The sequence below is a fragment of the Fukomys damarensis genome, unplaced genomic scaffold (genome assembly GCF_012274545.1).
Source record: "Fukomys damarensis isolate Sample0158 unplaced genomic scaffold, DMR_v1.0_HiC HiC_scaffold_17, whole genome shotgun sequence".
Lineage (NCBI taxonomy): Eukaryota > Metazoa > Chordata > Mammalia > Rodentia > Bathyergidae > Fukomys > Fukomys damarensis.
In genome coordinates this window covers 63,571,947-63,586,787 of record NW_022900929.1, presented here as the reverse complement: position 1 = coordinate 63,586,787, position 14,841 = coordinate 63,571,947, and the positions used below count along the sequence as shown (strand labels likewise).

At 33.1% G+C, this 14,841-nt stretch overlaps 1 protein-coding gene across 3 annotated transcripts in view; it reads right to left on the bottom strand.

Moving 5' to 3' along the window:
* Positions 1-1,822: 1,822 nt before the first annotated feature.
* The window catches only part of Lrfn5 (leucine rich repeat and fibronectin type III domain containing 5), a 240,276-nt gene continuing 227,257 nt past the window's right edge, over positions 1,823-14,841 (bottom strand). The window contains exons 4-5 of one of the 3 annotated variants that reach the window (XM_033765154.1): positions 8,610-8,653; positions 1,823-2,192 (exon numbers count right to left, since the gene is read on the bottom strand). In XM_033765154.1, coding sequence (XP_033621045.1) covers positions 2,175-2,192; positions 8,610-8,653 — 62 coding nt within the window. In that variant the 3' untranslated portion in view covers positions 1,823-2,174. The remainder of the gene's footprint in view (positions 2,193-8,609; positions 8,654-14,841) is intronic. The other 2 variants (XM_010632629.2, XM_010632630.2) reach the window with 2 other exon arrangements.

The window sequence follows — 14,841 nt, the reverse complement described above, 5'->3', positions numbered from 1 at the left end:
TATTATTGCATATCTTAGAATCATATATTGAGCCTTCCTTTTCCTAACAAGCAACATTTAGAAAAAAATATTTGTGTACATTATGAGTGCCTGGTGCCCAATTTAAGACTGAATACAGACAAAAACAGAAGTTTTGGATTTAATACTAGGAAATTTGAGGGGAAGACTTTTTTTTTTTTTTTTTTTTTTTTTTTTCGGGGGTATTTTTTTTTTGGTACCGGGATTGAACTCGTGTACTTGCGCTTGCAAGGCAGGCCACCGAAACGCTGAGCTAAATCCCCCACCCTTGAGGGGAAGACTTTAAATGACTAAGTTTGATTTTAACTCTATCTAACACACTAAAAATTCTGTTCCATGGACATGTTCTGTATGTCCTCATGTCTATATGTCTATAGGAAATACTGTTCCAGATCATTAGTATTCTAAAATAAAGTAGATGACAGGTAAGGATCTGATAACTATGTAGATATGTAGATATCACCATCAACAAAAGCAAGAATCCACCCCCAGGGAGTAGAGGAAACACAGGGATACGTAGGATAATGTCCTTGAAGCAACGTTAGCAAATTTACTCAAGAAAGACCTTAAAATGTAATTTACGGCTCAGATCCCGAAAATCCATTCCAGTTCTGGACATTGTATACATTTGAGGGGATAAGCTTTGTACAAAAAGAAATTTGCACAGGAATTGCTTATTGTTTTATTGATCTCCCTTTTATCTATATAAATGCTTATATATGCAAATATGGGATTGTTCAGGGCATTAGAGTTATGAAGATACAGGTAACTAGGTAAACTTCCAGTGTCACAAATCAACCTCAAAATTGCCACTCAAAACTCGTTTCTGTTTTAATCATACATTTCCTGAGGCTGTGTTTCCATTATTATTCTTATTGTTCTTATTATCCTCATGGTCTAGGCTGGCCAGCATCTAAGCATAGTTTTCATGGGTGAAATTCTATAACTCTAAAAGCTTAGATTTTTGGTAATAGTCCCATAGGTTGAGCATGACCACCAGACTAGTTTATACTATTAAGAAGGGAATTTTTCAGCTTTTCCAATTTGAATCATTTTAAAAAATTAACATGCATAGCACTTTTAGTAATCACTATAAAAATTATCAAGTAGAATGGAATCTTTAAGTTTTTGAGAATGTGAATTCAGTTGTCAGTAGATTTTTGTAGGATATATCTTATGTCAAGCTCTGTTGCAAGTTCTTGTGCACTGTCAAATTTTGTGCCGAGATTTTTAAGTTTGGAAGCTTAGAGTAGAAAACAGGTCTGCTTCGAGACAAAACACACTCTAAAATGCTCAACTTTGTGTACTGATTCCTATGACTGGATTGATATTTATTAGCCGTCAAAGATATCTCAGTTTATACAAATTGGCATCGAAGCAGCTGGGTGTTATTCTTTATCTGAAATCCTGCAAACTTGGAGAAATGGGCACTCAGAAGTACATGTAGGGCCTGAAATTATGCAAACTGTGTTTACCCTGGATCTCTAGAAAAGTAAATTTCGATTTACTATAATTGGTCTATCATTGTTTTATTCAGGATAAAACATTCCTCATTGTTTTTTTTCTTTTACATGAGGCATACAGCTAAGACAAGTTTGTTTACATAGTTGTATGCTGTCCCACAGAAGTGAGTTCACCTCATCATCGAATAAACAGTTCTAATATCATAAAACAATCTGTGATTGCTGAAGATTTTTGCACCAGGTTAAATTGCATCTGTAGTGCTTGTAATAATAACTTCCTTCAGACTTGAAGCAATAGATATTTCCATAAATAAGGCAATGTGCAAATTCTGTCATAGTAAAACATTTATTTGTTAAAGTGATATAGATTATTCAAGATTCTACAGTCTGTTAAGTCATGGATGGTAATGTAAGATGGATTGATACAGAACTTGATGCCAATGTAAATTTTTTTCTTTCTTTCTTAAAAAAAATACTTCTAAGCCAGAAGAAAAAAAATTTGGTTTTCAAAGGGGATGAACCATGGTCTGAAGGAGCCAGTTCTGCTGGCTTCAGTGACTTCCGCACGGGCTCCTGTGGACAACTTCTAGAACACAGTTCAACATTAGCCTTTGTGAACTGAAACATTGTTTTGTTTTATCCAGTAAAAATATCAGTGGCAACTTTTTTCAGGAGAGAGAGAAGTGGTGCTCTTCAGGTTAACTCCAGCCTCTGAAATGAAAGAAAAAGAAAAAGGGTGGGGGAGAAATCACATAGCTAATAAATCATTGTGTTTGCAACCTAAAAGTTACTGAACTGTAAGCATGCAGGCAGACGCTGCTTACTGTAAAATATAAGACATTTTCCCAAATAATATTTGGACAAGAACATCATTATTTAAGATACCAATTAGTGACTGGCAAATAGTGAACATACAAAAGAACCTCCCTATATACTGAATATATAAAAGAATATAAAAAGCAGTCCTTTTGAAAAGGAATTTAAATGTATGAGTATTATATAGCAATTATATACATAAAAGCCAATAGTGAATGAGCATTTTTCTTTGTTTTATTTTTCATAGTTGCATCCTCAATGTAACACACAACATTACTTCTACTAGTGCATGCCCTTTAAGCTTTAATAAACATACCTACTGTTTTTTAATTAACCATATTAGATAAAACTTGCTCAACATTTCTTAAACCTAAATGATCTGTATATTTTTTAAACTGTATGGAGAGTTGTTCATGATAATATTTTATTATACATTTAACATTAGGGAAAATAGTAATTAGATATAATTTAACTGTTGAGCAAACAGAATAAATGTGAAAACTTCTAAAATTTCACAGGCAAAGGCTTTCCATGGTTAATGTAAACACGAAACATAAAATTTAATAAATATGTTTACACATCAAATTATGAGCATACTTTCCCCTTAATATAGTGCTTAGTCTTCTTGGATTTATGTCTTTAAATTCCATCCTTGACAAAGAAACAAAAATTTTCCCTAAAATACCTGAAATACAAACACATTTTCCTTTTCCATTCAGAATTAATTTCATGCTTACAAGTGTTCTATTTAAGGGTTATAAAATCTTTTTTTGCATTTTGACACAATGGATTTTCAGTTTACTGAATATTCTACATTAAAATGATGTAGAAAATATTTGGAAACTGTGTAAGACATTTATTAAAGTATAGTATGTTATTTTGATCAATTTATGAGATAAATGTAGGTAAGATATTGCAGAAACATTTTAGTTAAGAAAAAGTTTAATGGGCTGGGGATTTAGCTCAGTTGCAAGGTACTGAGTTCGATACCTGATACCCCCAAAAAACAACAACAACAACAGCAACAAAAACTGAAAAACTTGAATGAGCAATGTTATTTTGGAATTTGGGCACCTACAGTTTCTGAAAACAATAGATGCACTTACTCTTAAAGAATAGCTAAGATACCAATATATATCCTATTCATAAAACAAAATAATTATTTTAGAAGCTGTCAAAGTAGACATATAGTAGTCGTACACTACTATACTTTACCTGACACATATTACCAAACACATTGCAAAATCCCCTTCAGATCTCAAAGATATATTCCATTGAATTCTTTTTATTGTTTTCATAGCCTAGCTCATGTTAGTGAAACTGGATAACAATTTTATTTCTAGTTCCCAGAATAGTCCCCCTTTGGCATGAATTAAAATAAAATTACAACAAAGTGTCCTGATACACTCCTGTAATCCCAGCAGGAGGTAAAGCCTAGCCTAGATAATTTATGGACTTGGTGAAGTTTTGCCCCAAAATAAAAAATAATAATTGAAAATGAGCTGAGAAAGTACCTTAGTACAAGAGCCTGTGTTCGGCTCCCAGTACCACAAAACAATTGCATGTAATTTCAAATTGTAAGAAATTTTAGTGAGCTAAAGACTGAACATATCTTGAAAAAAAAGTAAAGTCAATTCTTCACATAGCTTGATTTTTCAAGTAATAAATCCTTCTTTGCAGGACAATGAATTAACAACAATTTAGAGATTTCATAAGTTGATAGATATAACAATATAAATGGCTTTTCTAACTGAGCTTCTCATGGCATAATAACATTACTAAAAACGTGTACAACTGCAGCCTAAAAAAACACTATTAGTTATGAAAATTAGGAAGGATCAAAAATCAAAAATATGATGGACATTTGTCTTCCTTAAAGATAGTGCTATTATTGAAATGATGGCACAATTTAGAGCAAGTAAAAACTAGCATTGGCTGGAGCACAGAAAATAACACTGTGCAACTTACTGATTCATAAAGAAACTCTTATACCGATTCCCCATACATCTAAATGCCGAATATAAAATTAGAAGAGCATCACTAAAATAAATTAGATCAGTGATAATCATGGTAAAAATTATAAGAATTTAAAATAATCAGCTCTGGGTAAGTTTAGGATATTTCAACAGTGGTCCTCATTTAAAAGGGAAAACATAACATGGAAAATACTTATGGGCTAATGGCTTTGTTAACAAACTAAACAGTAAAAGGTGATGTAAACTATCTCAGCACTTCACTTCGACAAGCACGATATCCTGACGTTCCACAGCCTGCACTCAGGTCCTCACCACCACAGCTTCTCTTCTGTATGGAAGTAAGGGCTGTGAAGAACTTTGATCTGGAGTAGCTAGAGTGAAGATTATTTTTTACAAAGGAGATTATTTTTAAAGGCTACTGATTAAGGGTCCTCTTCCTCTTCCTCTTCCTCTTCCTCTTCCTCTTCCTCTTCCTCTTCCTCTTCTTCTTCTTCTTCTTCTTCTTCTTCTTCTTCTTCTTCTCCTTCTCCTTCTTCTTTTTCTTCTTCCTCTTTTCTTTCCTGATGGTATAAAGTTCTAACTAATGTGTGGTGAAATATTCTTTAATTATTAAAAATTAGATTAATGTTTCCTATGTGTGTATCTATCTTACTACTCAAATTAAATTAAATTCCATGGGGGGGGAAACCTGCAGAACTAAATATTTTGTATTACTTTCACCTGGAAGCATTGAAAGTGCTGATTGACTATCCTTTCTCTGAAAATCCTGGGGGCAGAAATGTTACAGATTATGAATTCTTTTACAATGAAAAAAAAGCCTGCCTGTTTATATATTATAGGATATCTTAAAGCTGGGACTCAAGTCTAAGCACAAGCTTCATCTATGTCTCTTACTCACCTGATATCATGGCCTAAAGGTAATTCTGTGTAATATTTTTTGTGTGCTTAGATCTTCTAACTCAGCCCACAATCAACTCTGAAAGTTCTAGTACTGGGAACACATTAGTACTCAAAATAGTTCATATCTCACAATCACTAGGCATAAGATTTTTTTTGGATTAGGTGTGTTTAATTTCTATACTCACATCATATATTAAGATTTATTTTGTTCTTTGGGTCTTCTTTTATATATTCCTATAACCTTCTAGTTTCCATTAGTTGTAAAAATATTGCAATTTATTTATAATAAGCATTACTGATATTTTATTCACCACAAAACTAATATTTTCTTTATATAAATGTAGTTATTTCATGATTAATACATTTGTAACAGACATTTTACAACAGACTGAATTTTAAAAAATGTCTTGAGAGTAAACAGAAATATCACAGCCTAATTTATTTTAATCAAATAATATTTTAAAGCCCAGCACAGTTAACTATAGATCACATCTTAGTTCATATGCATGCCTACACACATGCATGGACACACACACAGATGAGACATATATTTTTGTTTGAATTATCAAAATATTTAAGAAACTTTACTAAACACATTTTTAAGTCTAAATTCAAACTCGTCAGTGTTCCCATTTTAGCTATTAACCTTGCATTCCTGTTGTTTTCCTGTGCTCATTTTAAAGATTAAAAAATGTTTGCTGCACTACTGTTAACTTACACGTGCCATTTTGCAAGGCGATAAACTTTCACTAATTTTATCAATGATCCTTTGTTTGTTTGTTTGTTTTTCGGTACCAGGGATTGAACTTGGGTCCTTGAAGTTCTTGCGCTTGTAAGGCAGGCCACCGCTGATCTAAATCCCCGGCCAAGGATCTTTTTGTTGTTGAGTCCTCTCAGTGTGATTACAATCTTATGATTTTGTTACAAAAAGTTGTACGTGATACACTGAAATATTTCAAACTCGTTATTATTTTATGCAAGAAAGTCAGAAATGGACCTATTCAGAAAAATGGAAATGTAATGACTGTTTCAGCTTTGTATATAAATATCCACCTTAGCAGAGAACTCAGGGTGAGAGCTAAAGGTAGCGCTGAGAAGCTGTGACCACAAAGTTGTGATCTGCAGTAGCTCTCTTCTACACGGCACGCACAATTCAGTGCTGCTGAACACGGAAACGGCCATGACAAAACAATGCAGACCACTGCCTCTTCGGAAGAAGCATCACCCCTTGGTCTTGCTGACAGTTGGAGAAGTAAGAAGTCTGGTGCAGCAGAAGTTATTTACTACGCACCACGCCTGTTAAAGTTGGGGTCATTGGCAACTTAAACCTGGTAACAGAAATGTAACCAGAGCTGGCTAAAGAGAGAATAATGAATTAACACTAAATTTCATTAAATTATATTTTTCTGCAATTTTGCTTTTCTTCATAATGTTTACAGAAGGAACATAAAATTAGAAAAAGTAATATAATTTTTCTATAATATTGTGCTAGTAATTTATTTTATAAAAACTACCACAAAGCTCATCGTTTTTAAAAGAGACAGTATTCCATTATATTTATACATTCATTATATTTACCTACTATAAAAAGTACATGTAACATCCGTGAACATAGTGTGTAGCAAAATACCTCATCACTGAATGATTAAGTTCTAAATCATCAAGAATTTGTTCATTGATGGTAGATTTTGACTGATTCGTATTTATTTTTGTTTTTAACTGGATATTTGAATATTATATAATTAACACTTCGGATAAAAGTCAGCACTAAAAGTGTTGCATATTTGTTATATTTGTAAATATTTTGTTAATTTTAAAGGTAGAAAGACACTCAAAACTAAATACAGGGGGCCGGGGATTTAGCTCAGCGGTTCGGTGGCCTGCCTTGCAAGCGCAAGGACCCGAGTTCAATCCCCGGTACAAAAAAAAAGAAAGAAAAAAAAAAAACTAAATACAAATACAAAGGCTTACTTTTCTCTAAGTCCTGAACTCCAATGATGTCCAATGATGTAGTAAAATAAATAAGCTCACTAAAATATAACATGTCCCAGGAAGTACTAGTGACAGAAATCTGTGTAGTGACCATGTAAAAGTAAGTCACTCATATGAACTCTTCTTCCAAATGTTACGTCACATTCAGCATCGTTCGGAGCTGCACATTCTGCCATAATACTCATCTCTGTCCCATTCTTTTTGGAAGTTACCCTAACCTTTAATTCAGCTGCATGCCCAAGTCATAATAAATGAAGTTCTCAAAACGAGAGCAACCAGGATAGAGAGGGGCAGATGTGGGAGGAGCTGGATGAGTAGAACGGAGAGGAGAAGGGAAAAGAAGGAGGATGGAGCGAGAAAGGGAGAGGGGTGGAGAAGGAGGGTCAGATTGAGAGAGGGCGAAATGGAGGTGGTTGTGAGACAAAGCGCCTTCGTGCAGCTCAGCTCAACACACACCGCAGAACACAGAGCGTGTGCCAGACACGGGAGGGTGTTGTTTTTGGTGAGCCATCTGTTCTTTTTGTGCTGTGTAAAAGTGGGATCTTAAACCCAGGAAAGAAATGATGCATGAAAGCATTTGGTGTAATTCTGGGATGCAATGCACTGGAGGAAACTGAAACACTGACCAAGTTATTGGTTTTTAAAGTATGTAGTTTTTAAATATGTTTTTAAAGTAAGACTCTATTTTTACTACAGACAAATAAATCAATGGTCTTTTTTATAACTTGTAAAAGCATTTTTTTTTTCCCCTGCGCCAACCCTCAAGCAAATGGCTGATGCTTCCAGCTGTTTGAACGGCTTGCTTAAGTGCTTCTGCTCTGGAAACACACTTTCTGATCCAATTAAAATGCAGGAATCAAATTTTCATTTGAAATGTCCAAAAGGGCGGGGGGAGCACTCAAGAAGAGTAATTGGTCGCTGACAAAAGGAATACCATGAATATTTCATGTGTAGTCTTTTGCTCCACATTAAAATGGCTTCACTCATTTTAGATAACAGTGAAACACTTGTGCTCACCCGTTTTCAATGAGGTAAAATGTATCATCTCCATTCCTATGTGGGTATGGGGGTCAAGGGCAGGAGTGAGTATATGCTCACCAAGCTACTATCTTCAAGTTTGGAGATACTTTGTAACAAGGCACAACGTGTCACACTTAATTACAAAAGTGATTCCAGTGTCACAGACGGCAGAATTAGTATTAACTTTATTTGCTGCAGTGTGGATCCGATGTGTTCAATTATTGAGGACTGTCTAAAGTCTAGTAATTGGAAATTCACTCAGTCCAACTAAACTTCAGAGTGCACTGTTGAAGAATCTAAGTAAGCTTTAATGGAAAGTTTTAGCAAGCTGTACAGCCTCGAAAACCAAAAATCAGCAAGTTTGTGTATGAAATAGTTAACCTACTTAAATATTGAGGCATGTGACAGGTAATGAGATTCTCACCTGTGTTTCCTGTGCAATCTGGTCAACATTAGTCAGCAAAGCATCTGGGAATAAAATTTGAACAATTCATTTTTCTAAAGAAACAGATGCTAAAGTCCTTCTTACTGTAATCTTGATAATTTCCTCCTAAAGATTCAACTACATTTATAAAATGAACAATCATAGGGTTAATTCAACTAACATTTGTATTTTGTATTCATTTATGCTTACTTCTCAATACATAAAGTATAAAATAAAATTATAAAAAGTTCAACAGCCAGGGATTTAGCTCAGCCGTTCCTCCGCCTGCCTTGCAAGCACAAGGACCCGTGCTTGATCCCCGGTACCAAAAAAAAAAAAAAAAAAAGTTCAACATAGTTAAGTTTTTCATGCCTAAATTCAACAAGAAAATCAGATCTCTATTCATTTTTACTATATAAACATTTTAACGATGTGATTAATATAGGAAAATATATTAAGGAAAATATCAGTAGCAGGAAGTATTTGCCACCATATTCACCATAAAGTATAAAATTATCATTTTACTATAATAACCATCATTCAATATCTAGTCTGCAAATAATAGCACGTTTTGGCAAGTACCTATCCATTTTTATGCAAAATAGTAATGTTATGTTTTTTTTTTTTTTTTTTTTTTTTTTTTTGGTACCAGGGATCGAACAAGGCAGGCTGAGGAACCGCTGAGCTAAATCTCAGGCCAGTGATGTTCTCAGGGCAAACATTCTGTCTTTAAATATTCATATGTATATTTCAATTGGTTATAAATGTTTAATAGCATTACATAACCCTGTATAGCACACAACCTGCTGCTTTATGTAATTCTTGCTTAAGCAAATAGTACTAACATTTAGAAGTGACACAAGAATAAGAAAAAAAAAGTGTGTCTAACCGTGTATAGTCGTTGTAAGGGTTCATGGGTGACTGATAAAACCAGGACCAATTTATTTTTGTTCACACACCTTTAGCACAAATATTCATACACTTTTACAATGGCCTCTGGAGATTAAATTTTTCTCAAAAGCAATAACAAGACGTGTTAATATTACAAAGAAAAAGATGCACACATTGGATATGGTAGAGCCCACAAAATGTTTCACGTGCTGCATTGCATTGTGAAATATCATTTGTTGAACTTGTTCTAGAGCTGTACTATGACATCTACATAGCACGTGTACCAGGTAGGACTAAATGTGTCAACTTTTCTAAACACAAGTTCTTTAACTAAAACAGCCTTCATGCTTTCCCAAAAATGTCTATACATTTATTTTTAAATTCATAAACATTATAGGCGATACTTTGCAAAGAGTGGATGAAGTTTGGTTGTAGAGATGAGAAACCTCTAAAATCTTGAGAAATTCGAGATAATAAATTTAAATTTAGGAGGCTGGGGGAGGAGAAGGTCCGCAAATTTAAACCCAGCTCGGACATGTTGGCAATATCATATCTCAAAAGAAAGATAACAAATAAAAAAGGGACTAGGTATGTAGTTCAGTGAGAAAGGCCACTAATAATGATAATGAATCCTATATTATTTTATGTAGTAAAATATATATTATATTACATATTATATTATTATTATTGTTATAGGGCTTACATTCCATTGTTATCTGGTAAGATAGCATGTATATGGCATAATTCTAATTTTACTTACTAATAATAAAATTATTAATTTATATAGAAAGATATAAATTATTTTAATTGATTAATCTTATGAGTGTATACATCTATACTTATATATATTGACGTGTAATATGGGCATAGAGTACATATCTAGACACGTATGTATGCCAAATCTGTATACTATTAAATATGAACTTCATGTTCCAAATTCTGACTTTGAAATAGTTGAAAGTAAGGAGAAAACAAGTGTATACTATCAACTATTCATAAAATTTGATAAAATTGAATATTTATTTATTTTTTTTTTTTGATACTGGGGATTGAACTCGGGTCCTTGCGCTTGCAAGGCAGGCCACCGAACTGCTGAGCTAAATCCCCAACCCCCATAATTGAATATTTTAGGATTACTTTAATCAGTTTACTCAATACTTAAATATCCTCCCATTTATAAACTGTTACTTTCTAAGAAGCACTTCAGGTAACACCAGATTTTTAGGAAGTTTCTATCAATGAAAATGTTTACCACTCTTATTTTAAGTACCCTTCTACATTGCTAAAAGAATGATTATTTGGAATAAATAAATAAGAAAAAAGAGACACCTGAAAATCTACTGCACTCATAAACCCAGCATATATTTACATAGCATGAGAAGGAAATGAGAGAGTAATTTGAAAGAGAGGGGTTAACACTATTGTAAAGATCCAACTTGTTCCGTTCTTCATGCAATTTTAACGTCATTTTTTAATCCATAAATTAAATTCAACATCGGGAACAATGTAAGGTAATTCATTATTGCTATTATCAACTACAAAGAAAATGAAAATCATTCTTCCCCATCAGCCAACAGTGCTCTGGTCGTTTCCCCAAGACACCCCCGGTTCACACAGAACACGTAGTCAAGCTGGACTGTGAGGAGAGGGGACGCCAAGCCCGGGGGAGGACACAGCACCTTCGTCCTCTTCAACATGCACAGACATAGCTTTTAGCATCTTAAAGTACAACCGCACAGCACCTCCCCAAGAACACAAGGAGCCCCTTCCTCACTGCTGTGCTTTTTTAAAGACATGTTTCACTGAGGGCCTGGGATTTAGCTCAGCGGTTCTGCTGCCTGCCTCGCAAGCACAAGGACCTGAGATCAATCCCCAGTACCAGAAAAGAAGAAGGAAAAAGACATCCTTCCCTCATTTTACATTTCTACCTGTAGGAAGATGTTTTATGTTACTGTAATATTTTTAACTATGTTTTTTTAGAGACTTTTTTAAATGTCACTGTCCACAAATAGAGAGGAAATATTAATATTTAGGAACGAAGGTGATAGATATAACTTTCTGATAATTACTGTTAAATTTTTTTATATTTACAAGTAAAATTGTTTCTTTTCAAAAATATAAACAAATAAAATATTCAAAATTATATTGGAAATAAGTCCTTTGTAGCGTGTTAAATGGCAAGGGCATATTTCACTTAAAAGGAAAAAGGTTTCTGTAGACAAATAAATGGAACATATTTAACTTTTGTTAATTCTTTAAATGATTGTGGGGAAAGTGTATATATTACAGAGAATAGACTTGTAATGTTTATAGACTTCTTAAAATGCTTCAAAAATGCATTCTAAAATTTTTGTTAAAGTGTATCAATAGAACAGGTAAAATCAACTGTTTTAAAGCATGGAATAGCATCCTGACTTTCCACATGCATCCATTAAGAGTTAAAAAAAAGAAATAAGTTGACCACACTATCAGTATCGCTTGTTATTGAATCTAATTAAACTTATTTTTATTGTATTCTAAATTGCTTTAAGCATTATTGATTAAAATTAAATAATATTTAAATCAAACTACTGCTCCTTAGAATTTTGAGACAGCTTTGTATACTGCATTACTCCTTCAAGACACAATTTTAATAATAATTTGGCATTTTAAAATTAGAGGACAATTGTCCAAACTTCACAAAAACAATATAGGAGAACATACTAATTTTTAAAACCTTTTGAATAAATACTTATTCAAATATACTTAACAGCATGTTTTTTCACATTGAACATGCTGATAAAATGAAATGGCTGAAAATAAAAGAAAAATAATGAAGAACAAGAAAGTAAAAATAACATATTCTTTCTACATAGAGTCACCAACCGCAAACAGTAAAGCACACTTCAGACCACATCTATATGGATGCTAAGTGAGAAATGCAATAAATCATAAAACGAAAAGAAGGGGAAAGAAAGTTTCTTTCTGATGATAATATATCTGGAGAACCGATCCTCTCATGTTAATTAATCAAACTTCTTTTTATCACACCTTCCTCTGTTCTGATTCATTCATACATAACAGTAACTCATTCATCTGAGCAACTCTTCTGCTCTAGGCATTATAATAGGTAACATCTTCCTATGCAAAAATTTCATAATATAAAAAAAATACAAAAAGCACTTGACCTTTTGATAATCCAATCTGTTGCTGATCCCCCAAATATAATCCATGAATAGAAATCATAGAATTTTAAATGTTTATGAGAAATATTTTAATCAAATTTCATAGGAAACATAACCAGTGTATCAATCTGAAAAACACAGGCAACTGCAATATATATAATAAGTTAATCAGTAATTGGAAATTATAAGCTGTTGCCTATGGCATCTGATTTCTTTATCCTTCATAATCTCAGAAATCATCTGGAGATTCATTTTTTTAAGACTTGAAAGTTTTCGCCCATTCAAGGTTTTAAAAAATAATATTCTGTTATACCTTGGAAGGGAAAGAGCAATATTCATACGCTAATCAATACGGGGTAGAAAATTATGAAATTAATTTAAAATATATACTTGGAAGCCGTGCATGGTGGTACACATCTGTAGTCCCAACACTTAGGAGCTGGAGGACTTCCACAAGTTCAAGGCCAGCCTGGGGCACATAGTGAGGTCAGGGCCAACCTGAGCTACATAGTGAGACCTTGTCTCAGTGAACCGCACCCCTACAAATGTAAATGTGTGTGTGTGTGTGTGTGTGTGTGTGTGTGTATTTGGGAATAGATCATTATTAGAATTATGATATCAATAGTGCTGCAAACACACTTCTCTCTGTGAAGTGCTTTTGATTTCAGAAACTCCTGCAACGTGCATGATCTCATTTATTCTTCAAAAAACTATAGCGCAAAGAAGGTGATTAGACTGTGAAAGGCAAAATTTTCAGAAAGGAAGTAGAGCAGCAAAGGGATTTAAAATACATAGAAAAGTCCACTGGATAATTAATTTTAGGACTTACAGTAAAGTCATCTCTAACTTTCAAATTTAGAAGCAATTGAATGATTTGTCATGTATATTTTGTGTATTTTTCAAATTCAACTTAATATAAATTTGGTACATGCCCTTAGCAAACACATTAAAATGTCTTATTTCAGGGGGTCTAAAAGGATTAACCAACTTTTCCAATGTGTCTAACTTACTTCCAGGAGCAGTTGACATAACATAAGGCATTCATTTATCATGTTATGGCTAAAATCTCATGTTCGTTTGTGCCAAGTAATGGTTTTAAGTTCTCACATAAGCTGTAGCTTCAAAATAAAATGAAAATAAAACAAAAAGCAAAACAAAACAAAACCTTCAGATTAACACCACTTATGGCTTGTTAGTAAAATACATTGACAGTATAATTATATTTTCATCCAGTAGACAAGAATATTTTTAGACTTTGATTGCAGTCACATTCCAGGAAAGTTCCTCTGTCAAGGAACTCTATTATTTTAAGACTAACTGTAACATTTCTTAAAATGGCGTATTTCTACTAAACTGAATGATTTCTGATTAAATTAATCATAGTCTTTGGTTAAAATAATAAACACACTTACTTAAGAAAGAAACATTCAGATGTAGAATTATAGCACAGAAGGGAAAAGTACTATCTGGTTAATGAGCAATGACTTTCTATTGCTTATAAATGTGATGAGAACTACATTAGAAGATTTGCATTTCCCTTGATGATAAAAATAAACACCCTTTTGATAAAGGAAGCCTCATTTTTTCCTTCTTTAACTTGCACTAAAAATAATAAAATACATTCATTTAGCAAATGTGTTGAATGAGTACAAATATCTTTATATGCCCATGTAGATGCATATGAAATGTAGCCTGTGATTCAAAACTGATGGTATTTTTGATAAATATAAAGTGGATTTCACTTGATTTCCTTTTTCAGTGAAAAATCTATATCATGGAAGAGAAATATATTAGAACTATTAAGGCACCTAAACCAAGAATGCTGTTTAGAAAGGTACTTAATTTGATCATGGTCTTGGTATCCTAATAATATCTCATTGTAAATAACCTATCAAGGTTTTCTCTACCACACGACTGTCATTTAAAAAATAGACTACTTACTGAAAAATACCAATTATCCAAAGATGACCTTTGGAAACACTGGAAGAAATAATCATCATTTTTAGGGAAAGCTCTTTTTTTTTTTTTCTGTGAGAACTTTCATTTTGTGATTTGCTTTTGCAGAGGATAGAAGCTGGTCTTAGAATAAAGGAAGGCACTGCTATTTCATACTATTTTATTTTCTTTATTTTTTTATGCCTTAAACCATTTTATCTATGTTACTTTCATATATATAT